Raw genomic sequence first — 27,651 nt, forward strand, 5'->3', positions numbered from 1 at the left:
GCATTTCCGTTCTTTTCAAATTTGTGTTATTGTCATACATTTTAGTTCAGTTTACATTATAAACATCATAGTGTATAACTATTATGTTTGTTTTAACTAGTCAAATTGTTTTTAGAACTCTAAATATAGGACAGTAATCTTTAAAATTATGTAGTTAGAAAATAGCTCAACTGGTAGAGTGCAAGGTTTGCATTCCTGGACATTCTGGCTTTAGCCCTGGTACCACACAAACCAGAGTGGTGTACTGGCATCTTTCCCCACTAACACTGTCAGTCTCTCTATCCTGTTGAAAAAAAAAAGTTTGTCCACATACTAATCCCTTACTTTTTTAGTATCTGGTAACATTTTATTATTTTTTTAAAGTGGTAACATTTTATTATTTTTTTTAAAGTTTATTATTATTATTTTTTAATTTTTTAATATTTATTTTATTTATTTATTCCCTTTTGTTGCCCTTGTTGTTTTATTGATATAGTTATTATTGTTGTTGTCGTTGTTGGATAGGACAGAGAGAAATGGAGAGAGGAGGGGAAGACAGAGAGGAGGAGAGAAAGATAGACACCTGCAGACCTGCTTCACCGCCTGTGAAGCGACTCCCCTGCAGGTGGGGAGCCGGGGTTCGAACCGGGATCCTTATGCTGGTCCTTGTGCTTTGCGCCACCTGCGCTTAACCCGCTGCGCTACAGCCCGACTCCCTTTTTTAAAGTTTATTGAGAGACAGACAGAGAGAGAGAGAGAGAGAGAGGATACTCTGGCATAAGCAATGCCATATACAGTGTTTGGGGACCAAACATGGGGCATTGCACGTTCATCCCTGAGCAGCCTGCTGTTATGGTATGATTTCCCTTTTGCCTAAGGGCACCCTTAACATTGTTTATAATACAAGAATGCTGCTACTGGAATTTGGAGTCTTTTTTTTTTTTATTTTAGAGAAAGTCTATATTAATAGTATTTATTTTTAAAGGTATTTTCCTTGTACCAAGGTTTTATTCCTTCAGTATTTTAAAGATCTTAATTCCACTAGTTTTTAGTAGGTGTTATTCTCTGTGCTTTGCACCACGTGCACTTAACCCGCTGCGCTACCGCCCGACTCCCCAGTAGGTGTTATTCTCAATGCAAATTTGGCATAATTATTTTCACCTGCTTTATTGGAGGGCTAATGGTTTACAATACAGTTGTTAACACAAATGTACAACTTCGTATCTCCCCATAACTTTCCGTTTGACTTTTTTTTTTTTTTTTTTTTAAACCTGTTCAACTCTGACTCATGGTGGTGCTGGAGACTGAAGTTTAGAACTTAAGAGCCTCAGACATGAAAGTCTTTTGCATTACTATTATGCGATCTCCCCCATTCCTGATATGATTCTTTATGTGGTGTATATATATTTCTCTAATAGATGTTTTGTTACTGGTCTTAAATAATTTAATTCTTACTTATTGTTGTGGTAGTCTTTGCATTTCTTTCACTTGGGACTTGTTAAACATTTCCCCTTCTGGACTTAGGATTTATATAATTTTTGGAATGTTTTTTTTAAATTTTTTATTTAAGAAAGGATTAATGAACAAAACCATAAGGTAGGAGGGGTACAACTCCACACAATTCCCACCACCCAATCTCCATAACCCACCCCCTCCCATGATAGCTTTCCCATTCTCTAGCCCTCTGGGAGCATGGACCCAGGGTCGTTGAGGGTTGCAGAAGGTAGAAGGTCTGGCTTCTGTAATTGCTTCCCCGCTGAACATGGGCGTTGACTGGTCGGTCCATACTCCCAGTCTGCCTCTCTCTTTCCCTAGTAGGGTGTGTCTCTGGGGAAGCGGAGCTCCAGGACATATTGGTGGGGTCTTCAATCCAGGGAAGCCTGGCCAGCATCCTGGTGGCATCTGGAACCTGGTGATTGAAAAGAGAGTTAACATACGAAGCCAAACAATTTGTTGAGCAATCATGGATCCCAAGCTTGGAATAGTGGAGAGGAAGTGTTAGGGAGGTACTCACTGCAAACTCTAGTGTACTTCTGCTTTCAGGTATATATTTTGCAGTAGTTTATGGATACGTGTGCACATAAGCTCTCTCTCACAGAAACTGGTGTATATCTAGGTTATGGGACTTTGTTAGAAAGTGAACTACCTGAGATGAAATTAGAGTGTACTATAAAAGGAAAGGTCTCACCCGAGTAATGAAGCTGAAGGATTGTCATTCCACACGTGAAGTCTCTGGACACAGTCTGAGGTGAAGCATGTTGAGGTGGCAATCGTTGTGTTGGTTAGGTTGTGATCGGCGGATGCAATATTATTTGGTATGGATTGGGAGATGCATATGGGAAAGTGGGCCCTATCCAAGGGTTCCAGGACTGGGGGAAGTAGGGGCTCTATAGTGGAGATGTGAGGTTCCTGCTGTCTTAGGGTTCAAAAAGACAATCGATAGTTAATGTTATCATCACATTATTTGGTAATTGGGTTAACTTTGAAAAGTCCTTTTGTTAGGGTTTGCTGTACAGTATCCAGTATCTCGTATATAGCTGTGCAATTTTTGGAATGTTTTATCCACTTCTTTCAGTGTGCCTACTATTCTAGTCATATACTTTTTCCACCCAGTCTTTTCCCCCAAGTATTATTTTAATTATTTAAAAATAATTTATTAATAATTTAACTGGTTTACAAAATAAAAGGTATATAGTTTCCTGCATATATATATATATATATATATATATATATATGTATATATATCCTTTTTTTTTCTTTCTGCTTTATTTTGTATTTTATCTACTGTAATGTTTTCAAGTCCCAAATATTTTTTGGGGGGAGGTCAGTGTCTAATCAATCATTAACCCTAACCAGAGCTTATTTCAGGGAGTGAATTTTTCATTTTTAGTTAGTGTATACATATATATTACATTTTCCATGCCTCTATTTAACAAATTGTTTATCTTCTTGAACAAATGAAATACAAGCAATTATTTATTTTTAGTCATCCATCTACTCATTTTATCATGCGTTATTTTCATATGTATTTCCACTGATTAACTAGCCCTCTCATGTGAGTCATACTTCACTTTTTTGTATGCCATTTTTATTAGCTATTAGACATTATGAATTTTATATTTGGGAGTATTGTTATTTTTGTATTTCTAAATTATTCCTGAAATTTGTTTTCCTAGAAAGCAACTGCATTATTTCTAAAAAATGTTTCACAGTGTTAGAACATATTTATTAGATGGGAATATCATATCATAATCTATAGTCTTGAGGTAAATTTCTCAATGGAGGTTCCTCTATATGTTATTAAGAGGCTGAATTAAGAGGTTTTCAGCCCTGGAGGATAGGAATACACAATATACTCCTACCTCTACTTCTATCTCTATGTGAGTTTGTGAGATTATTTCCTGGGGTGATTAGCCAGGAATAGGGCTCATCTTATTTGCTTCTCATTTTCCAGGGATCCGTCTTCTTTACCGCTTGATAGTCAATGTCTAAAACCTGTTGTTTCCTAGCCCCACTGTGTGTGTGTGTGTCCCTATTACTTCATCATTGCCAAAGTCTCAACTAGATTTTAAGACCTTAAAAGTTCTGATTTTTTTTTTTAACTCAGTGGTTATTGCTTTTCAGTTGCCTATAGTGAGTGTTCTCAAGCTTAGCCTAATAGTCTAAATAGCATACAGCAGGTGTGTGTGTATGTGGGTGCTTGGAGGGTAGAACTATATCCCTGTAATTTTATAATCTAGTAAACTAGTGTAAAATTATGAACGAAAATGCTAAAAACATAGTATACAGTAATAATTAGGTCAAGCCCATTTTAAATTTCTCACTATAAACCTAGGTTTACAGTAAATACCTAAGTATTGCATCAGTATTTTATTAGACCCATTCAATGTTTACTTCTTACCTAACAAGTGATAAGCCCTGTTCTAGGTGTTGAGAATACAGCAGTGACAAAATATGCAAATTCTTCCCTCTAGAATTTATTCTAGTAAAGTGATAGATTTGACCATATAAAGCTGTTCAGAATGTTGGGATCCCATATATCTTGCGCTTATTATCTCTAGTCACTGGTCTATGTGGGGATACCTTTTTGAAGGGCACCTGTCCACTTTCTTAGCTCACCCAAATAAGCCAACTGAACATTGTTTCTAAGATGAATGTCAATTGGTATATACTGTATTACAAGCTGGGAGTATTTGAGTCAGGGTTTTACAGAAGGTGCAGGCAGACTCCAGGCACAACTCACCCACTCCAAATTGCCATTGGTACATTTTGAGAGGGTGTCAGGGCAATGGTATCGAAACCAGAATACTTGACATATGATTTATGTACAGGAACTAGTACTATTTTGGATTTGTCTAGCTGAACATGATTGAAGAAAGATGTCTATAAATTACTTAACTGAAAGACCAAGAAAGAGGGAAAGAAACCATAGTTCCAGGACTCCCTTCAATGCAGCGGGGGCCAGGTTAGAATTTGGGTTGTGGGAGTTGGGCGGTAGCGCAGTGGGTTAAGCGGAGGTGGTGCAAAGTGCAAGGACTGGCGTAAGGATACCGGTTCAAGCCCCCGGCTCCCCACCTGTAGGGGAGTCGCTTCACAGGTGGTCAAGCAGGTCTACAGGTATCTATCTTTCTCTCCCCCTCCTCTCTCCATTTCTCTCTGTCCTATCCAACAACAACAACATCAATAACAACAACAATAATAACTACAACCATAAAACAACAAGGGGAACAAAAGGGAATAAATAAAATATTTTAAAAAAAGAATTTGGGTTGTAAGGAGCTGGGTGCACCTTGTTGGGTGCACCTTGTTGGGTGCACATGTTCCAATGCTCAAGGACCCGGGTTCAAGCCCCCAGTCCCTACCTGTAGGAAAGCTTTGTGAGTGGTGAAGCAGGGCTACAGGTGTCTCTGTTTCTCTCCTTCTCTATCTCCTCCTTCCCTCTCAATTTCTGGCTGTCTCTATCCAATAAATAAAGAGACAATAAAAAATATAAAAAAGCAAAAAAGAGAATTTGGGTTGTGCAGGAGACAAAGCAGTGCACTAAATGAGCTATCTTGACAGTTCTATATAATAACTTGATCTCCCTGACTACAGCTGGATAAATCCAACTGACATTCAGTGAAGGAGACATCCAAGAAAGAGTGCCTTAGTATTAGCTGTCATCTGTATAACCATAACAGGATCATTCTTGTCTGTTTATATTGGCTATTTAGACATTACAAAGGCAAATAAATATTTGCTTAATTACAAGTCATAGTAAAATTATAAAGTTATAAATCAATTAAAAACACTGCAATGGCAAACTATGTTGGACTCTATTGTAAACATAATGTGGTGAGGTGTTGGTCTGATGATTTATTTTATTAAATGTCAAAATAACTTTTGAAACCAGGAGATTGCTCTAAATCTAAGTTAGGATAGCTTTTGGTCAATAGCCACAAGTCTCTCCTTACCCAAGCAGAAGAGACCTCAGTCTTAAAGGAACAATCAATATTTGGCTATTTACACAGTGAGCCTATTTCTTTTACTGTTATGTTTTAAATTAGCATGCTTGCCCTTACTGCTTTCTCCACTCTTTGGACTGTTCATTTTTAAGCCTCGCAGAAAAATGAGCTGCCTAAATGTGTGATTTCTTGGGCTACCAGCCTGGGCGCAAGGCACATACTCCCAGGACATTAATGGGTCATCCAGGGTGCCTGTAGGGGACAGAAAGGTGGCCACCCTGTCTAGACAGAGCTGCAGCATCATTTCCCAGTGTCTAGCTGGCTGTAGCAGCCTGATTCTGTCCAGATCTCCCCAGCACTTTGTAGCTGTTGGAGGTGTATGGTACCAACAGTGACTCGTAACACTGAGTGACGGGAAGCAGGACAGTGGGTGAAGCCTGCAGAGCCTGAAAAGGTAGTGGTGGGCATGTGCTCTGGAGTGTCTCCTGGAATAGCTGTAGGGTTAGGTTCTTGGGCATCTTAATCTCTTCAGTCTTTTCTGTTTGGAGTCTGTGTGATCGGGTCACCAACTGGACAGCAAAGGCATTGGATTCTATCCCCAGCCCTGCTCCAAACAAAGAGTTTACTCATCTGTCTACAAGTGGTTTGGGCAAGCAAGTTATTTGTAAGGTTCTTTTGAGGACACACACTCTATGCTCTATGTTCTCCACTTGTCTGTGTTGTTCTTACTCTTTTCTGCCACCATTCGAAGAACAAGCATGGGCACCTATGTTGGAAATAGTGGAGGAGGAGTTCTTCGGAGGGCAAGATATTTTACCTCTCTTTGGGTTCTCACTTTCCTTCCTTTCCTATCCTCTACATTCTCCTCACGGTGAAAGTGCCACAGAAATCTCTGAGCCAGCAACTCCCTGCAGTAATTGAGGAAGCTCATAAAGTGAGTTACTGAGCCAGATGAAGCTTTTCTTGACTGAGAGCTTTTAGCTGGATAATCTCTGGGGGTGTCGAGAGTAATACCAGGTGCTTCAGGTGAATTTGGCTGACATTGGGGTGACTCAGGGAAATGGCTCCTGGGGAGGGTGGGATGAGTACATGTGTGAGTGTCTTCACCTGAGACACACCCGAATGGGGACCTGGGCCAGAAGGGGGGCTGCCGGGAATGAGGTGAACATTCTGCGATGCTTTTGTCAACAGAACAGAACCTAAGTCCTCTCTCTCTCTCTCTCTCTCTCTCTCTCTCTCTCTGACCTTGCAATAGCCCTGCTAGGTTGGCATCCTTCCTCTCGGAATATGTAGTTCTGTCTCTAAAAGCTGAGTCTAAATCCTTTCAACTCTCTCCTCCCAAGGCCTCCAGGGGAGGAAGGTAATGCTATCCTTGTCTCACTGGGCCTCAGTGAAGTTACACAACTAACTTTAAGTACTGGGAGCAGGCCAGACCCACCTGTCTTCTGTGGGTGGTAGGGAAGACAGGCCCAGCAAGAGGCCCTGTGGACTAGAGAAGGGGGAACCCTGCTGGGGAGCTTCCTGAGTGACTGCTCCTTTCCTCCAGGACCCTGACATGCCAGAGCACTTCCCTTCATGCTAAGCCCTGTCTGTGTCTTCCTCATTCTCACAGGCTCCTGGGCTAGCTCACCCTCACAGCTCTAACTGTACTTGACTTCCAGCTCAGGCTTCTGTGTCTGTGTTGAGCTATGGACATATGACCAGCAGCCCAAAGTCACTGTGGGGCAGGTACTGAGAGGTGAGGACAGGTAGAGGGGAGAGATTCCAGGAAGTGCGAACCACAGGACCAGAAACAGCAAGGTGGAAGCGTGGAGTGTGGCCTGGCAAGGTTGCCACATAGGACTGTATGGTGAAAAGAAAACCAGAAAGGCAAGCAAAGGCCAGATGTTGCCACCATGGAACGTGGACTTAGCCCTGCAGTTGACAGAATGACTGGAGGTAACTTTTGAAACTATGATTGGTTTTGGTTTTATCATGAGGCTTCTGGGCTGGAAGGAATAGGATATGGGAAGAGGACCAGTTGGGAGCCTGTGGTGATGGACAGTAGAAAGGATATCCCAGGCTGGCACAGTAGTGGGAGGGTGGGAGGAACAAAGAGGGGAGGAAGAGGGGTTGAATGAGAACAGTTGAGTCCAGGACAAGTTGGATGACGATAGAGCCATTAGTCAGGATGAGAAAGACAGGAGCAAGGGGCAGGATGGTGGCACACCTGGTTGAGTACACGCTACAATGTACAAGGACCCAGGTTGAAACCCCTGATCCCTATCTGCAGGGGAAAGCTTTGCAACTGATGAAGCAGTGCTGCAGATGTCTTTTTTGTCTCTCTCCCTTTCTATCTTCCCCTCCCCTCCCAATTTCTGGCTGTCTCTATCTAATAAATAAATAAAAATAATTTTAAAAATGTAAACAAAAAACAGCAGGAATAGGGGCAAGTGTATCAGGGAAGGTGGAAAATGAAAAATAAGAATCAGGGAAGGGAGAACTCATATTTTATAATGTGCAAGGACTAGGATTTGAACCCCCCACCACCAAGAGAGCACCATGCATAGCACTAAGACCCAGCACTATGAACAGTGGGGTGCTATCTCTTATTCCTTTTTCCTCTGTTTCTGTCTCTTGCTCTGTGTCTCTCTTGATTTTTTTAAATATCTTTATTTATTTATTGGATAGAGACAGCCAGAAATTGAGAGGGAAGGGGGTGGTAGATATGGGTGAGAGACAGAGAGACACCTGCAACACTGCTTCACCACTTGCAAAGCTTTCCCCCTGCAGGTGGGGACTAGGGGCTTAAACCCGGGTCCTTGGGCATTGCAACGTGCGCTCAACCAGGTGCGCCACCACCCTTCTGTGTCTCTTTTTATCTGAATTTAGGAGAAAAAGTTCTTTTGTTTTGAGACAAAATGCTAATGTGCTCACAGAATCTGTTAGTCTACTCTGTTTTAGATGTGCTTTTCTTCTTTTATTAATAATTTTATTAGTGATTTAATAATGATTGATAATATTTTGGGGTAAGAGGGGTACAATTCCACGTAGTTCCCACTGCCAGAGTTCCATATCCCATTCCCTCCATTGGAAGCTGCCCTATTCTTTATCCCTTTGGGAGTATGGACCAAAGCTCTTTATGGGGTGCAGAAAGTGGGAGGTCTGGCTTCTGTAATTGCTTCTACACTGAACATGGGCATTGGCAGCTCGATCCATACTCCTAGCCTGTTTCTGTCTTTCCCTAGTGGGGCAGGGCTCTGGAGAGATGGTGTTCCAGGACTCTTTGGTGAGATCTCTGCCCAGGGAAGTAAGGTTGGCATCATGGTAGCATCTGCAACTTGGTGGCTGAAAGGCATTAAGATATAAAGCAGAACAAATTGTTTAATAATCAGGAACCTAAAGGTAAAAGTATAGCAGATAAAAATTGGGGTCTTCATGTTAGGAGTTAGGGAGTCTATTTTAGATATATTCCAAAGGACCCGTGACTTTATTCATTTTTGACTGAGCCCAATAGCTAACATGCAGGTGGGCTAGGGGTATTGTCTGGAAGGTGGTGTCAGAGTTGAGGATAGAACTAGAAAGCTGGATAAGGGCAGAAAGGAGCTCCCAAATATGGAGAAAGTGTACAAATACCATTAACTATAAGCCCCATCAATCTGACCTTGGGGCCATGTCTATTTAGCCCAGGAGCCTGTATAACCTCTGCATCCCTGGCAGCCTGAGCTTACATTCCATGGTCATGGCTAGGAACATTCTAGGCTGCACTCATTTCAGGACCCGTCTTCCTCTAGTGACAGAGTATGTTGACCCAGCCTCCCTTTGGAGAGTGGGGCAATTTCTACCACTGTTGTTCTACATTGAGAGCAATGCTCCGTAGAGGCCCACAAGAGGGTTTATGATGTTTTTCCTGATGAAGATGACCAGTGATGGTGGAAAGAGGGATCTGTTAGCGGTCTAGGCCTACTTACATGTGCTTTCTATCCACTGAAATATTTTCAACAATATACAAAATAAGGAAACTGAGGCACAGAGGAGTTTCATAAACTGATCCCATAGGATTCGTCACCACGTGGAGGAGGATCTGCTGACTGCTCCACCAAGCTTCAAGGAGAGTTGAAGAGATTTTCAGAAAAACAGTCGAAAAAAATTCACTAACACTGAACCTGCAAGAAATACTGAATGGACTTCTATAAAGAGAAAATACTTCTAAACAAAGTACAGTGACCTGCCTCTGCCGTGCATGAGCCTCTGGAGAGCAAAGACCATCCTCTACTCACTTCCATATCCCCACTGCCTATAGTGCTTGGCCCTTGGAGGGTGCCTACCACACATACACTAAATAAAAGCCATCCACCAACCCCAGGGTTGCATGTAACATTCCTCTTCCCTGATCACCTAAGACCCACCTGTGTGGTCAATTAGGGGCCAGAGTGGCTCGTTGGCAGAGATGCCACAAGGAGCCAGCAAACTGGAGACAATCTCTGTTTTCTTTGCTTTGGGAGCAGCAGGATTGGTGGACTTGGGCCACCAGTTGGATTGGACTCCCAAGGGGAGCAAAAGGGAGGTACAGGAGATAGGTCAACTGTGGGTGTCCCTCTGCTACCAGGCCTACCTCTTCCTCGATGCAAAGGTCATAAATAAGGGGTCCAAATGCAGAACTAGGACCCACCCTGCCACCATCTGCCTGTAATCAAGGAATCCGCATACAGAATAAAGGAAATGTCTTTCTCACAAAATGCTCATTCTGAAACTGAAACTATGAGTCAGGGCCAGGCATCACCCATTTTGAGGGTGATGCAAAGTTCGCACAGTGCCCTGAAAAGGTTCTGAGTCTAACAGGATATCTTTCGGGGGGTGGGGGGTGGGTCAAGGGCAGCTGGCCCCACCACTGCACCAGATGCTTTTGTGCTCCAGGTGTTGGGCAGCCATTCTGCACACTTGGCTTCACACAGTCTCTAGGGGCTGGGCTGCCACACTCTCTGTCAAAGTGGGAAATTAAGTCAGGATTTGGTTTGCTCACCCCCCAGTGTCCATTCTCCAGGAAGCCTGGTTTGTCTCATACCACTTGGCCAGAGTTCTGGATGCATCTCTTTCCTTCAGTAGGTGCACATCCCAGCTCCTGACCTCCAGTTCCTAGAAGGAACAGGATCTATGAACTTCAGCAGTTTGAGCTCTTTCTCCAGGAAGCCTTGCCTCTTTCAATGTGGTTTGGTTCCAGGCACTTCCTTTAACCTGTACCCCACACATCCTATAGAAACCACGATCAGAGAGGGCTGGAGCCTTTTCTCAGCCACCTAGATACAGTAGTAGATACAGCCGTTCTGGTGTGAATGCGCCAAAATGGCCCCATGCAAGCGCAGCATCGCTCACTGTTTTTTCCTTAAGTTATCAAGTAACATATCCTAGGTCTCTTTTTAGGTGTGTCATCCCTGCCTTGTCTTTGTCTCTCCCTCTCCCCCACTCACCACTCCAATTTGCTTTCCTCTCTAGCCTTCTGACCCTGCTTAGTCCCCAGATCATTTGGGGTTGGGTAATTTTCATTTGGGAGAATATTAAATTTGTGCTTTGTTATGTAAATGTTTAAGAGCAAAGTGTGTGGTGTGGTTTTAGGTGAACATTAAAATGGCCCCCAATGTCCCCCCTGCCTCCTCCAGAGAACAGAAGCTTGCATCCTGAAAGGTGACTTTCAGAGAAGAGGCCTTCTCCCTAGTCACAGCCTACAAGGGCCAGGTCATAATTGGCTGGAAAGTCTGCTCTCTGGGCCCACTAGCTCCCCTGCTGATGGGAAAGAGGCTAAGACTCCTATAGGACATAGAGGTGAGCCAATCTTGGCTTTGACCTTGGAGACTGGAGAGAAAGCACAGGAAGATTTTGAGGTCAGGTTCACTGAGCTCTGACTTGACTCCTTAAGACCTAGGTAATCGGGAGTCGGGCGGTAGCGCAACAGATTAAGTGCAGGTGGGGCAAAGCGCAAGGACCGGCTTAAGGATCCCGGTTCGAGCCCCCGGCTCCCCACCTGCAGGAGAGTCGCTTCACAGGTGGTGAAGCAGGTCGGCAGGTGTCTGGCTTTCTCTCCTCCTCTCTGTCTTCCCCTCCTCTCTCCATTTCTCGCTGTCCTATCTAACAACAATGACATCAATAATAACTACAACAATAAAACAACAAGGGCAACAAAAAAGGGAATGAAAAAAAAAAAGACCTAGGTAATCTTAAACTGGCTCCTCAATGACTCTGAAGCTCATATCCTCCTCCACAGTATGTCCATAATGATGTGGGTGTTTTAAGTTTGCCTCAGTGGCTAAACACAGCCTTGTTGCTGCAGCTATATGCTCTTCACGTCTCATAATGATGTTGACCTATCTCCACGCCCTCATTTCCTGATATTTCTTCATCTTCCCTTAACCCTGCCCTACAAAGATTAGCCCAAGTACACAGCAAAATATAACAAGAGACTTTCTCATTTCCAGAAAAACAAATTTCCTCTATAACACTAGTCACCTGGGGGAAGGGTCAGATAAAAGCATGGAAGGGTTGTAAAGGACACAGGAGACTTCTGGGCATGATGGAAACATTCCCTGTCTTGAGTGTGGTGATGGTCTTGTAGGTATAGGTCAAAACCAGTCGATTCAGATATTTGAAATATATCATTTGTTGTACTTCAGTTATTGTCACAGTTGATTTGAGGAGAAAACATAAAAGACGTATTTTAAATGAGCATGAAGGATGAAAATACACTTCCATGCTCCATTCACATTTCATTAAACTACTACAGTGCATCTGAAAAAAACGCTTTGTCGCCAGGGAGATGGCACTGCTAATAGTTCAACAGTCTGAAGCTCCCAGGCTCATTACCCAGCCTACCATAAGCCAGAACTCAGCTGTGGTTAAAAACAAACATAAAAGGGCCCTTGAGATAGCTCGCTTGGATGGTGTGCTGCCCATGTGTGCTGCCCATGTCTGCAGCCCAAACTGAGCCTCGCCCCCATTGCACTGAAGGAAGCTTTGGTGCTGTAGTTCTTCTGCCTTCACATCTCTCTCTCTAGACAAATCAACCTAGAGTGGTGAAACCCTGAGACAACCAAAAAAAAAAAAATTTTGCTTTGCCAGTAGTTACCTCAAGAGACCAACATAGTTGATCATCTGTGAGCTGGGCTGTGCACTCTGATCCACCCACCCTGTATCCACCTTGTATCCATGCCTCATGGGCATGCACTAGTAGGGATTTACTAGATGATCAGTAGATGGGTGAATGTGGAAGCAGGGAAGATCCAATTAAGTTAAGAAGTGACTAGACTAGAGGCCCCAGGCAGTGACACAGCCAGTAAAGTGCACACATCAAGTGCAAGGTCCCAGGTTTGAACTCCTGCTTCCCATCTGCAGGGGGTACACTTCACAAGTGGTAAAGCAAGTCTGCAGGTGTCTATCTTTCTCTCTCCCACTCTCTCTCCACCCTTCTCAATTTCTCTGTACTGTCAAACAAAACAAATTAAAAAATAGAAGAAAAAGATGGAGAGGTTTATTTATTGTGCAGGCACTTAGCCCTAGCAATAACTCTGGTGGCAAGAAAAGAATTTAAAAAGAAGTGACTATGGGGCCAGGTGGTGGTGCACCTGGTTGAGTGTACATGTTACAGGACTCAAGGACCCGGGTTCAAGCCCCCGGGCCCCACTTGCAAGGGGAAAGCTTTGTGAGTGGTGAAGCAAGGCTGTAGGTATCTCTCTCCCTTCCTATCACCCCCTTCTCTCTCAATTTCTGTCTGTCTCTATCCAATAAATAAATGAAGATAAAACAATTTTAAAGAAAAAGAACAACCTTTTAAAAAAGTGACTAGACTTGCAGCCAGTTTTTCCATATAAATCCTACATTGGAGCAGGCTATTGCTAGTAGTTCTCCTGTCTCCCTCACCTCCATTCTACCCAGTATGACACATAGGACCCTGGGTGACCCCCTCGCCCAGACTCTGGACTCTCCCCCTAGTCTGCTTTTCCCAGGCACATTTTCTTTGACCGTAGCTGCTCCCTGATAGCTTCATCTGTGCTTAGGTGGAAGAGTGATGGGGCCTAGGTATGTTGACTGCCCAGAGTATGTGTGTGTCATTCCAAAGCAACATGAGCCATAGGTCTCCTAGCCTGTTCCTCTGCACGATGAGGAGCTGACAGCCTCTGAAACTCTGCCTTTTGTTTAGAAGTATTTTCTCTTTATAGAAGGCCCTTCAGTATTTCTTGCAGGTTCAGTGCTAGTGAATTTTTTCAACTGCTGTTTGTCTGAAAAGCTCTTCAATTCTCCTTCAACCTGTTTGATAACCTTGTATGTCCTTTCCATTTAAAACTTTGAATATGTCCTGGCTCAAAAGTCTGATGTAGTCAGAATGTCAGTGGCCCCTCCACATCCTCACAAGGCTTGGGGTGTGCACTCGGGGTGTGGGGCATGGTGAGGATATCAGGTCTCAGGGCAGTGGTCCACCTGGTCAGCACAGCTGCCAACCTGTGTCTTAAGCAGAAGCACACCTTGGAGCCCACATCCATCCATCCTGGCCAGGTGGCACCAGTCTGAGTCACCTCGTTCATCAGCTGGAGTCCTGCCTTGACCCCCAAATGATGTCAGTGTCCATATGCCATAGTCTTCTCCTCAGAACAGAAAACACTCCTTTATTTCAGGCTACTGTGTCCCCCAGATGCAGCTGTCTTCTTTTGTCACTACAAGTCTAGGTCAGTCTGTCTATGCCTGCCTGCCTGCCTTTTCCTTTTATTGTCTCTCATCAAAGTTTCACTGCTCCAGGATGATTTTCAAATTGAGACAGGGTAAGATAAAGAAACCTTAGCACTGAAGGTTCCGAACTCCAGTGTGTCAGGGCCAGGTTGGAACCTGGGCTGAGTGCATGACAAAGCATTCTCACTAAGTGAGCTACTTCGCTGGCCTAAATAAAAACAGCATGGAGGCCAGATGATGCATATCTGGTTAAGTGCATGTTATAGTGCACAAGGACTTGGGTTCAAGCCCCTGGTCCCTACCTGCAGGGGGAAAGCTTCATGAGTAGTGAAGCAGGGCTGCAGGTCTCTCCCTATCTCCCTTTCCATCTCTCAATTTCTCTCTGTCTCTACCCAATAATAAGTAAGTAAAATGATTAAAAATAACAACATGGTTCTTTTAGCTGGTTTGCTTGTTTGTTTCCCATTGATTGCCAGGACTTCACCACTCTGGGATGATGTTTTCAGATGAAGAGAAAGAGAGGGAAAGCCATCATAGTACTGGAGCTTCCTCTAGGGCAGGCTGGGGTAAAACCTGGGCTACATAACTGGCCAAGGAGGTACACTGCCCAATTAAAACAACTTGTGATTTAATAATAGTTTACATGATCATAAGATTACACGGGTGTAGTTCCACACTACACACCACTGTCCTGTGCCTTCCTCTCTTCCTACCTGCCCCCCCCCTTCTCCAAGGATAACCACTATAGTTTTCACAAAGTCTCAGCTGCACTTTGACTTTTTTCTTTTTTTAACTAACGTGTTTCAGTTCTTTATATTGTACATATGAATGAAACCATCTGTTAGCAGGTTTTAGAGAAATGCAGATCATTTGGTAACGGATATAAACTATAGCAACAAGAATCCTTGAACACAAAAATTAGAGAACCTCAAGGTATTATATATTAGAAGGTATTAAAAAATATAAGACTAAAAAGTATTAGAGGGAAAATGACGACATTCTGAGAACCCTATAATTCTGATATTTGCTTATCTAGTGGAGTCTTCAATCTCGTGAAGAGTTGCCTCATTTTCTTAAACTTTTCTTTTTTCTACTTTGAAGTCAAGAGGTGTGGTAGTTTTGTATTCTATTTCTGATGTTATCTCTTCTACATAAGTAAGAATACTTCTTTGAGGGGGCCAAGTGATGGTGCACCCAACTGAGTGCACACATTACCATACATAAGGACCCAAGTTTGAGGCCCAGCTCTCAACTTTCAGGGGGGCGGCTTCACAAGGAGTGAAGCAGATCTACAGGTATTTCTCTGTCTCCCCCTCTACCTCTACCTCTCTCTGTCCTAGCCAATAAAAAAAAGGAGGGGGGGATGGCCACCAGGGTTGGTGGATTCCTAGTGCTGGCACTGAGCCCCAGCAATAACCCTGGTGGTAATTAAACCTATAGCCCAGGTTTTAACCCACCCTGCCCTAGAGGAAGCTCCAGTACTCTGAGGTCTTCCCTTCTCTCTTACTCTTTCCACTATACTTTTGTCATCCCAGAGTGGTGAAGTCCTGGTGAAAAAAAGCAAGCAAGCAAGCAAACTAAAAGAGCCATGTTGTTGTTGTCTTAATCATTGTATCTGTTTATTATTGGATAGAGACAGAGAGAAATTGACTTGTTAGTTGAGACTGGAATGCATTCAAAGTGACCTTCATAACCTCTAGCTGTTTTCAAATTTTCCATTTGCCTATGAAGTGAATCTTCAAAGTCAATTTTTTTTTTCCCCTTAGTGGGTTTCTCTGTATTAAATTGGGAACTCTGTTTTTTCAAAGCTCCTGGTAATGTATTCTCTAAGTTCTTTCTCTGATAGCTCTTTAGGATTTGCCCATGAAGTTTCTGGCCCTCCTCTTGGTTTTATAGAACCAGCAATTTGCTACTTTTGCCCATCTGTTTTGGTTTCTGTCATTGGTCACAGGGCGTGCTGGGTTCTGTTTTGTGACTTACAGAGAGGGAGGGGAGGAGCTTTGAAGAAGTAACATAAGTGTTATGGCACCTGATATCCCCTATCAACAGAGCCCTAAGCTGGAGTGCAGGGGCCAACATCTCAGACTTCCTTCTCTTCCCAGACTGATTCCTGAAAGTAGGAACTCTGCTGTGAGGTCAAAGTCATTTTTCTTGTGTGCAGGGGAGTGTGACTCATTGTCTGTGGCAGTTGGGACACCTTAGTTCTATGCATTTTACACATGCATGAATTCTCATAACCACCTCCACTAGGGATATAAACAGGATCCAGAAAGGATGTGGAACAATTCGGGTACTCCAAATAACTGCTGTGTTGCTTCTTTTACTTAAACCTCTTCCCACCTCTGACCTTGAGAATCAATGATCTTATCTGTGTACATGAGTGTGTATCCTTTTCTAGGATGTCATGTGAATGGAATTTTACAAGATGTACCTTTACATGCTGGCTTCTTTCCTGCAGCATAATACCTTTGCTACTCACCCATGTTGCTGTTTGAATTGTTAGTTGATTGTGATTGCCAAGTGACATTCCATCGTATGAATTACATTTTGAAAATCTCTGCTCTTGAAGGATATTGTATTGTTTTCTCCTTCTTGGTGATTATAATTACACTACTGTAAACATTTGTGGTCAGATGTTTTGTTTTTTTTTTTTTTTTCACTTTAAAATACTTAGAAGTGGTATTGCTGGACCATATATAAGGGAAATCTCAGTTTTCTGAACTCTGATAGCAATTGTGTCTAACTGGTTGATTAACTTTCTATCACAATTCATTCTGATTCCTCTCCTTCATAACACCTCTAACTCAATGAACTGACCTGACCTTTTTTTTTTTTTTAACCTAACATCAGCTTCATCTTTTTTTTTTTTTTCTTTCTCATGCGACTTAAGTTTTCTGAGATCTATCAGAATTGTCATTTTCTAGAAAGTATTCCTAACTTCCTCTAACATTCCCTGATGGCTAAACCCCAACCTAATAAATTCAACTAGTTGCCAATTCTGTTTTCATTAAAGTAGAAAATTGTGGTGAGAGAAAATACGCAACTATGCTATCCTAATGAGTCAGTTTCTGACCATAAAACCTCACTGGAGCGTCCAATGATAGCCATCAATCTGACCTCTTGAAATGACTATTTCACACTTCTGTCTTCTCAGAGTTCTTGAAGCCAGTGGTTTTGCCTCATATATCAGTGGGGAAATAGGCACTATTAGACATAAGGTTGCTCATCATCCGATAATCACAAATTCCCTCTGGTAGACTGCATCCTTACTCTACTTCCTGTTGTAAAATTATTTAGCACCTAAGCTTCTATGTATGACCAACCTGCCTACTGGGTCCTATCTGTGCCCACCTCGCCTTTTCAATAACTACTCTTGCAATTATCCCTTTTTCTGTCTTTGCATCAATTTCTCCCTTTAAGGTCACCATATAAGCATTCCTTCATGTAATTCATCTAAAACATTTCCAGTAACTTCATAGTGGAGAAATCTGAAAAATTTAGCCAAATCATTAAGTAATGTTGAAAGAATATACCTTTAATGTTAGATGAGGAGAATGGCTCTTTATCTTTGGGTCTCTTTACTTCCAAACCCATAATATGTTTACTCATGGGGAAAATGTCAGGCTAATCCAAACTGAAAGCTATTAAGAATATCTAACCAGTACTCAAAACTGTCAAGATCACAAAAACCATGCAAAGTGTGAGACACTATCACATTCTAGAGAAACCTACAGATACATGATGATTAAATAGACCTTGGGGGGAATCCTGAAGCACAGAAGTACACTAGGCAAGAACTAAGGAGAGATATCAGGGGTTGGTGGTGGCACACCTGGTAGAACTCATGCCACCATGTGCAGGGACAGAGGTCCCAGGTCTCCACATGCAGGGAAGAAGCTTCATGAGTAGTGAGTGAAGCAGTGACTCTCATGTCTTTGCCTCTTTCATCCCTCCCCTCTCAATTTCTTTCTCTACCAAATATTTTTTTAAAGAACTAAGGAAATATGAATATAATAGACTTAAAAAAACAAAAACAAACCCAGAGCACTGCTCAGCTCTGGCTGACTGGGGGAGGGGGGTTTGAACCTGGACCTTGCAGCCTCAGGCAACAAAGCCTCTTTGCGTAACTATTATGCTTTCTCTACCACCCATTAAGGACTTTAGATAAGAGAAATATACCCTTATTGACTCACTAGTTGGGCTTATGAAGCAAAAATAAAGGGAGCTAGGAGCAGGGAGTTCTAGTCTTCATTTCCAACTTTTCTATAAATTTGAATTTTTTTCAAAATAAAAGTCCATTACATTTGAAGACATACATTAAGAACTTCTACTGACTCCAAGCTCTACTCTTCTACCTTTCTCATGGGAACTTCTTGAAAGAACTGTATGCTGTTACTATCCTAACACCAGCCAGTTCTCCTTCAATCTACTCCAATCAAGCTACGGTCCTTAGGTATCTAATAAAACTGCTCTTGTTAAAAGTCAGGGATGACTTCCATGTTGCCAAACCCCAGACTTTTCTTCTCTCTCTCTCACCTGCTTTATAGTTGTGATCCAGTGAACTGTTCCTACTTCCTGAAGTACCCTATTTCTAGTTTTTGCTAGAAATACGGTACTTCTGTTAAATATTGTTTATTCCTTTTCTCTTTTCTCTTTTAACCAGGGCACTACTCAGCTATGGCTTGTGGTGATGCCAAGGATTGAACCTGAGACCTCTGTGCCTCAGGCATGAAAGTCTATGGCATAAACCACTGTGTGTTTTCCCAGCTTTAAAGATGGTCTCCCTCCCTCTCTCTCCCTCCTTCCCCTTCCCAGAGCAGGGCACTAAAGCTTTCCCTACTTTGATAAAGATGAAACTGGAACCAGGATGTTGCACATGGCAACGCAGCACACTGTCCAAGTGAGCTTTTTTTGTCAGTCACTACAAACTCCCCTCCCCCCTTTTTTTTTTCTACTCATTGATGCTTCCTTCTCCTCTGACTTCCTGCACTTACCAGATCTAGGACTATATCTTTGATCTCATAGGTATATTGCATCCAATCTCATGGATTTAAGATTAAATTTGGGAGCTAATAGTAGGTAAATTAAACTCCTGCCTTAACTCCCCAAGTCAGGAATTATTACCGCTCCACTCACACAGAAAAGCAGAACTCCAGCTCTTAGATACCCAGAGTCTTACCCCAAGGTTCCACCAGTTGTAGCAGCAGTGGCAGGATTTTCTGACTCTCAGCATGTAATGTGAGCAGACAGCTTCCCCCTTGCCTCCCAGCTCCTGCCTGGGCTTCTGTGTCCCCCCCAGCTCTGACCTGTCCTGCCCTCCTCTAAAGGTCTCCCATGGGACCTGGAGTTCACACTACAGCAACTGAGGGGCTCATTTACCTATGAGTTTGAGCTTTGAAGCCAAGGTGGGGGTTGATCCAGTGCAAGCACACACTCTGAAACACCGAAGCACAGTGAGACTGGGGCTGCCTGGGAAACTGGGCCAAGCCCTCCATCTTCCAGCATCTCTTCAAGCATGGCTTTTATTTGTCTGTTTCCTTAACTAACTAGGAAAGAACGGCTTGTATTTAGGGGACGTCTTCAAACCCTTTTCTCCTGGGTCTTGGGAAGCCAAGCAAAGTTCAGTCTGTAAGAAGAGGAATTGATTTAGATTTCACTGAGGTCAGAGAGGCCAAGCAGTTCCCATAATGACCACTGAGTTCAAAGGAATATTTCGAAAAAAGAAAACACAAAAACAAAGAAAAAGGAGTGACTGTGGTCTTGACTGGGAAGAACTGAAAGTACCCAGAAGGAAGAGGCAAGAGGGTGGAGGGCTGTGAGGTGGCAGTGGGTGCTGGCTCATGTGTGGGAAGGCTACTGTCCAGCTCAGAAACTGAGGAGTGACATCACAGTGGGGCGAGGTCATACAGTGTGTTCAGTCTCAGTTCTGCTTCCAAGCCTTGGCTCTCTCACTGCCTGGCAGTCTGTAACTGAGTCCATCTCATATCCTTGGGCCTTAGTTTCCTCATCTCTAAAATGAGGCTGGAAAACAAAAAGTCAGTGATGGAGTAAGACTACATGGCTTCTTACCAAATGTATTACTGTTAGATTGTGAAATTAGGAGGAGGTGCATCTATACTTTGCTTTTTTTATATATATATATATATATATATTCCAGGATTATTGCTGGGGCTCAGTACCTGCACTAAAGATCCACTGCTCCTGGAGGCCATTTTTTCCATTTTTATTGCTGTTGGATAAGACAGAAATCAAGAGAGGAGGGGGAGAGAAAGATAGACACCACTTGTGAAGCGACCTGGGGTCCTTGTGCTTGCGCTTTGCACCATGTGCTACAGCCTGGTCCCCCCCCTTCCCCCCTTTGCCTTTTACCTAAGAGTATCCAAGACCCAGCGTCCAGGAAACAAGAGCCAACAGCAACAGTAGGATCAGAATACTTTAATAAGATATCAGTGTCAAAATACATTTCCTTATAAAGTTAAGCTCCCATATAGTTATGTCAGTAGGAATTCAACAATATAGTAATATTCATGAAATTGTTACGTTGACAGATAAGGTTAATATGAAGCTTGGAATATTTTTCAGAGTGTTTTAGTAGAAACTGCAAGGGTAAAATGCCCTTAATGCTGAGGCAACACACACGAAATAAAACACCAGCGTTTACGTGGCAGTAACCCTTCAAGTTCCTCTGCGGTGTTGAGCAAAGCCGCAGTGCTAGCGGTGATCTGGGCAGCACAGCGGCAAGTTTAAGTTTCTTACCTCATTTGGACTTTGAATTTTGTTTTTAGCAATAAGTCCATCCAGACTTAACAATTTTTTTGGTCTGCTGTGTTGTGTGTGTTTCTAGAAACTTCTTCATTGTACCCATGGCAGAAAAGTTCCATGTGATTGGTATTTAAAAACCAAAAGTTATTATCTCTCTTACCCAGTGAGTTACAAAGTGCTCTGAGAACACTGTTTTCAGTGCTTCTGACCCATCCAAGTCACTTCAAGTGACAGACCTCAGGTGTAGGGGCGGTTCCCAAAGGTCTGCCTGCAGGGTGCCCACGAGGCTGGTGGAGGAAGGGAGGGCAGGGAGAGGACTGGTCAGGACCAGCTATCACCACCGCCCCCTGTACCTTCTCAGTCCAGCTCATGTGCTCTAAGATGAACTGGATTCTCACAGAATTTCTGTCTTTCCCTTGAAACCATTTCATGGTTGCTTTGGATAAAACCAAACATGCCACGTTGAAAAAACCATAAGAATCACATAGCTCAGTGCACTTCAAGGGCTAGCAACAAAACCTGAAGAGAGAAAGCACTGCACGCCCAACCCCCAACCCCATCAGACTCTTTTGGCAGCAATCATACATACATACATACATACATAACACACAGAAAATACGAGGAGAAGACCGATTGCCATGCTCCCACTTCATGATTACACCGCCTGGATTGTTTGTGATGCTGGAGACACCACCCCAGAGCGAAGCAGATGACGGAGAAGGGGCCTCGGGGCCTGCAGGAGTCTGCAATGCTGGCATCACCAGGGAACAGCGCAATAGCTTAAATCTTAAAATGATTTTGTGAGCAGGATTCCACTTCTGTGTCTTAAGTTTTTAGATATTACAAAGTACCCATATATATGATAAACACTTACTCCAGATATAAATTTTTTTAAAAAAAAATTCAGTTATGTTTCTGAATAACAATAAAAAAAAAAAGCCACATACACGAGATTATCCTTCACCCCGCCCCACCCCCAGTCATATCGAAATGAGAGCAGGGTTGACTTAAAAAGACTGAAATTTACAATATGGCAATTAGTTTTTAAAAAGGGAGTAGAGGCCATACATCAAGCATGGAAAACAAAGGTATTCTTGTTTCTCTTTGGCAACAACCACAAAACCCCTTTAGTTAGATGAAGCCAAAACTTTCCCTCAAGGGGAATATACCGAACTGGTTAATATGGACATTGTGTGTGTGTGTGTGAGAGAGAAACCTATGAATACTATAAATTAGAAGCAATTGAAGGTGGGGGAAAGAAAAATCTTTAAGAACATTTTCATTAACATCAAAACATAGCAGGTAAAACATGTATTTTAAAAATATGAATAATAAAGTGAGCATCTTCAGGAAAAGGCCACTGCTTGGTGACCTGGGCAAGTCTACCAGGCAAGTACATCTTGTAAATAGTGTGTTGGTGTTAGAAATACCTAGCTGCAGAAACAGACTGAGTGAACCTGGTGGGATGCTGCGCCAGAGCTGGCCCTGGCTCAGGTGGCCTGGTCCAGGGCTCTGAGGAGGTCGCCTCCTTGCAGGAGCGTGGAGCTGCCTGGCACAGGAACATTCACCTCACAGTCATATCTGGTCAATTCAGGCAGCAGGTAGGGCTCAAACGAGGACCTAAGCAGCCGGCTTGCCATACCTGGAAGAAAAATCAGAACCAGGTCTTAAAAAGTAGACATCAGACATCGGATCTATTCCTTAAGAATAGATGTGGCAGGGGCAAGGGGGCTGGCCCTAAATTCACTGTTTTCAATGTTGTGTTTCCCTAGTGACCTATGAGGATGGACTCAGGAGACAAGTGTCTGCTGACACCCAAGGGAGGAAGAGTGTGGTGGGTCCACTCTTCAGCAGAGGTAGGTCCAGGGGAAAAAGGAGAGAGGGTATAGAAGAAGCCCCCCACTACATGCACACCAAGGGCTTCTTGTCCTCAGGAGGAGGGACTTCCGAGCCATTTGGTACTTGAACACCCGCACACACGGGTCTGTCTTCAAGATTCCAGGGCTAGCCACTCTCACCCCTGGGCCATTCTCCAGCTGAGGAGGTGTGGGCTAAGGGAAACCTTCGGCCCCCAAACTAGCAAGGCTGAAATGCAAGGCTGACACAGCTCAAGGGACAGCCTGGAAACCTCGCTGACATGAGGGTCACTTTCCATTGTCTTATCAGTGGCACCTCCTCTCCCCCATACTCCCTGTAGCTGGCAGGCCTCTGTGGAACCCACAAAGCACCTTTTACTCATGGTTACAATAACCTGACAGGAAAGAGTAGTGAGTTCCCCCGAATTCTGTGGCTCAAGGATTCTTAGGGGGTGACAACAGAAATGACAATGCTGACTCCCACTTATCGAACACAGGGACATCAGAACACCATACAAGCTGATGAGTGGCTGAGCAAGTTGTGGCCTATATATACACAATGGAATACTACTCAGCTTTCTAAAATGGTGACTTCACCCTTTTCAGCTGATCGTGGATGGGGCCTGAAGGAATCATGTTAAGTGAATTAAGTCAGAAACAGAAGGATGACTATGGGATGAGCTCACTCACAAGCAGAAGCTGAAAAACAAGATCAGAAAAGGAAACACTAGGCAGAAATTGAACTGGAGTTGGTGTATTGCACCAAGGGAAAAGACTCTGGGGTGGGGGTGGGGCGACAATTCAGGTCCTTGAAAAGGACCAGGACCTAGTGGGGGTTGTATTGTTATGTGGAAAACCTGGAAATGTTATGCATGCACAAACTACTGCATTTACTGTCATCTATAAAACGATCCCCCAATAAGGAAAACAACACCCACCACCACACAACCTGTGCACTGCTCAGGCCACCGTCGAGCACAGGGAAAGAGATGACATTTAATCCCAGCACCAGTCTGGGGGCTCGGAAGAACTAAGCAGCAATTTTCCCTGAGTTACATGGTGGGGGGGGGGCAGAGGCTTACCTCCCCCTTCCCCATGCTGGTGGTCTGATAGGTATTTCCCCAAAGCGCTAATCATATTTACATCAAATCTTGTAGTCTTCTCAGGATAACAGTGCCCGCAAAGTGAGTATACTGCCAGGTGAATTGTTTTACTAACCCTAACTCCAGAGATTTCTGAAAGCAACAGGCCACCATTGAAAGGGAGGAGTGGGGCTGAGGCTCAGAGGGAAGGCCTTGTGTGCTATTGCGGAGAACCAAGTGAAAGACAGAAGCTCTAGATGTCAGCCGATCCTGGGACAGTTCCTGCTAAAAATTTAGGTACTGATGGGCTTCCTGCTCCGAGGCTCATACCTCTATTTCAGAGAGGGACACACCTGCAGCCCTGCTTCTCTGCTTGTGAAGCTTTCCCCCTGCAGCTGGGGAGGACCATACCTCTCCAAGAGGCCACTGTCCATGGCCACCAGTTTAGCCTGGACTGAGCAGAGCTGCACTGTCAAATCAGACCCTGGCCACACCCACCTGACACCTTGTGATCTGATGACAGACTGTAGTCTTCATAGTGGTGGCCATAGCACTGGGGAGGGAACCCACTCTTTGCATTCTCCCTGGGGCTCACAGCAGCAGATGGTGGCAGGTGTCTGAGGCGCTGGCCCAGGCCCCTCATGGGGTTTTGGGTGAATTCATCTGAAAGACCAAAGGGAAGGCAGTGCCTGTTAAGCCCCCGCCCCTTTCAAACAGGGTATCCAGAGTGACCAGAACAAGCCAGAGCTAGGCAGGTAGGTGCAAAGGCTTCCCTGGGTCCCCAGACTGCTCACCGTTGGGGACGTTTGCACTCAGTGGCTTATTGAGCACTAAAGGACAGTTTCCACTGCCCCCAAGGCTTTTCATCCTTTTCCACATCGAATGGGAGGTGCTGCTGCCTGGATGATCCCCCTGTGGCAGGAAGGGCAGAGGTCAGGGGGAGAGGCAGGACCCTTAAAAGAGCAGCTGCATTTGGAATGGGAGCTGCCATCCCTCCCTTCCTCTCTCCTTGCTGCCCTTGACAAGCAGCTCCCATCCTGGCTGTGGAGAGAATCCAGTCAGGAGATGGCTCACCCCGGTCATGTCTTGAAAGGCTTGCTCCTCGTATTCCAGCTGTCGCTTCAGCTTTAGCTTGTTGGAGAGTGCCAACATGGCAGGGCTTATGATGTCTGGACCCTGAGGCCCAAATCCCTTTGCAGACCTGCCAAGCCCAAGACAGAGTGGGTGGTGAGGGACTCTGGAGTTGCATGCCACCTGCTGCTGCCCCCTAGAACTGTCCATTGTGGCTGAGGCCCAGGCCCAGAGGAGGGGTGGTGGGTCTGAGCTGTGGCCTCAGGCAGGATGTAGTCCTGACCTCACTTGCAGCCATCCAGGTAGCTCCCTGCTGAGACTGCATGATGAGGCAGGGAAGAGCCCCGGGCCCAGATAAGCACTCGTGTTCAACCCTGGTGCTCAGTCCATTAAGCCTCCTTGGGAAAAAACTGAAGGGTCAGTGGGAAAGCAGGATGATGATGGTGGGTCCATGCTCCCAGAGGCAGAAAGGATAGGAAAGCCTCCAACAGAGGGAGGGGATGGAATATGGCACACTGGTGGGGGCAGCTGCATGAACTGTATCCCTCATCCCACAATCTTGTCGATCATGATTAAATCACCAGTAATAAAGTTGAAAAAAAAAAAAACACAAAACCACAAAGCAGAACTTGGATGGGGGGGTGGGTGGAGGGGGGAGAGGTTTCAGGTCCTGGAACATGATGCCAGATAACCTAGAGGGGTTTGAATTGTTATGTGGAAAACTGAGAAATGTTACACATGTACAAACTACTGGATTTGAGTGTTGACTGTAAACATTTAAGCCCCCCAATTAAAAATCTGAGCTCTGTGAGAAAACTGTGTCAAGGGTCAGGAGAATGCACACTTTACTTCACATGAGGACCCAGATTTGAGCCCCTGGCCATCACAGAGTAGCATCTCATAGGGGAAGCTTCATGGATAGTTATCTCTCTGCCTCAATCTCATATATCTGAAAAAAAAAAAAAGCCCACCAGGAATGGTGGAATATTGTAGGCACAGAGACGCAGTAATAACCCATGGTGGCAAAAAAAGAAAAAAAAAAGTGTTTTGTACTTAAAGCCTAAACTGTTGGTGGGAACTCGGTGGGAACTCACAGAGAGTTAAATGGAGTTTCAGATCTTGGTGTAGTAGAAGCTGGTGACAGGGTAGAGACACCTCCAGTGGGCACCTCTGTCCCTCCCACTCAGCACAGCTTTTGGGTACAGTACCACTTACCTTTTCTTTAACATGGAGAGATGGGGCTGGGTGATGGGGGTCCCCAAGGACTCAGTGTATTGATCTCCAACAGGCCACTTCATGGGCCCAAATTGTAATGGCGGGTCAGGGGGCCACTGTGTGTTTGATCTGCCCCCCATGGAAGAGAGAGGGGTGCTGGCCTGGCCATAGCACGGAGGCAGGGATGTCTTCCTTCCACCATCAAAGAAGATGGAGGACATGGGCTGGTGCTCAGGCTCTGTCTTCTTGCTTTCCAGCTGCTGTTGGTATTTGTCCAGGAGGAAGGTGCTGGGAGGGGCTGCAGGGGCCAGTGGCTGGAAGATGTTCATCATGGTACTGAAGCAGGGTTGTGGGGTGGACTGGAGGTTCTCTGGCACAAGTCTTTCCTCAGGGCAGATGGGGCTGAGCTGGAAGTCTTCCCCATCCATGGGGATGTAAGGGGCCAGTGTCTCCAAATCCAGCTCATTAAAATCCGTCTAAGAAAAGAGGGAAAAGAAGCGGAGTGGTGACTGACACCATCTACATGCACCTCAGGCTCTCAAGTCCGTTCTGTGGGCTGCTCCTAGAGGAACAGCCAGAGTCAGTGCCTCCTTGAGGAATTCTCTGATCAGCACTGGGAGGTCACTCCCTGAGATTATGGTGGGTACCACAGGGAACACGAACAAGATGTCTATCATCAGAATGATCCTGGTGCTGGAGGCTGCAACTTACTGATGGTTAGAACTGTACAAATGGTTATAAAGCAGATATAGAGATCATAGTGAGTTATTGGAAAAGTCATGATGTCTTTTTTTTCTTTTGATGCAAAAAATGTGTCATGACTTTTCATTTCAATAATTTTAAGTACCAAGTAATTCCTAGAGAAGTTGAGAGGAAAGAGGGCTAAAATAAAGCTTTGTTGGACAACTGGAGCTTGTGCCAGGCAGGGTAAAGATCCTAATTGCAGAGAGAGGTGGTAATTTGGGTGAATTAAGGGATAGCTTCTCCTTTGAGTTTTAAGTAATATCCACCCACCCTGGTCCTGTTTGCATTTGGCCTTTTGTAATATGTTCCTGAAAACTTACACATTAACAAGCAAACAAACAAAAACCTCAGAGGTCATTTTATAGTGCACTTAAGATTAGGATTCTTGAAATAGCTTTTAAGATAAGTATGTAAGTTCTGAGTTCAGTGTAAGAACTGGATTTAACATGGGAAAAGGGAGGACTACAGTTTCCATTCCCTTATCCACACACACTTAAAGGGCCATAGCCAAGGATCCCTACTCATTTTTGTAACAAAGGGATGAGGCTGCAAGAAGGGATATGAGCCTTTAGCACCCACTCTCAGGTGGGCATGACTGGCACCTACCTGCATACTGCACTGGTCCTTTGTCTCTGTATCCATGGCGAAGAGCTTCTCTATTACTTCAATCTTCAGCTCCCCATCCAGGGATGTGTAATAGTCTCCAGGACTGCTGGGCTGTGGACCAGACGGGAAGGTAACTAAGTTAAAGAGTATGACACTGGCCCCCAGAAATCCAAGGTAAAAGAAGAAGGCCCACAGATTCAT

General features: G+C 44.2%; 1 protein-coding gene and 1 long non-coding RNA gene across 2 annotated transcripts in view; one reads left to right on the forward strand and one right to left on the reverse strand.

The window, feature by feature from the left end:
- The window catches only part of LOC132537504 (uncharacterized), a 42,638-nt gene extending 19,925 nt beyond the window's left edge, over window positions 1-22,713 (forward strand). Inside the window, exon 4 of the long non-coding RNA XR_009548963.1 lies at window positions 22,649-22,713. This is a non-coding gene — a long non-coding RNA (uncharacterized LOC132537504). The remainder of the gene's footprint in view (window positions 1-22,648) is intronic.
- Window positions 20,535-27,651, reverse strand: part of EPAS1 (endothelial PAS domain protein 1) — a 103,482-nt gene continuing 96,365 nt past the window's right edge. Inside the window, exons 11-16 of the mRNA XM_060187536.1 lie at window positions 27,451-27,561; window positions 26,101-26,576; window positions 24,889-25,015; window positions 24,609-24,726; window positions 24,313-24,477; window positions 20,535-22,518 (exon numbers count right to left, since the gene is read on the reverse strand). Coding sequence (XP_060043519.1) covers window positions 22,367-22,518; window positions 24,313-24,477; window positions 24,609-24,726; window positions 24,889-25,015; window positions 26,101-26,576; window positions 27,451-27,561 — 1,149 coding nt within the window. The 3' untranslated portion in view covers window positions 20,535-22,366. The remainder of the gene's footprint in view (window positions 22,519-24,312; window positions 24,478-24,608; window positions 24,727-24,888; window positions 25,016-26,100; window positions 26,577-27,450; window positions 27,562-27,651) is intronic.

Source organism: Erinaceus europaeus, chromosome 3 (genome assembly GCF_950295315.1).
Source record: "Erinaceus europaeus chromosome 3, mEriEur2.1, whole genome shotgun sequence".
NCBI lineage: Eukaryota > Metazoa > Chordata > Mammalia > Eulipotyphla > Erinaceidae > Erinaceus > Erinaceus europaeus.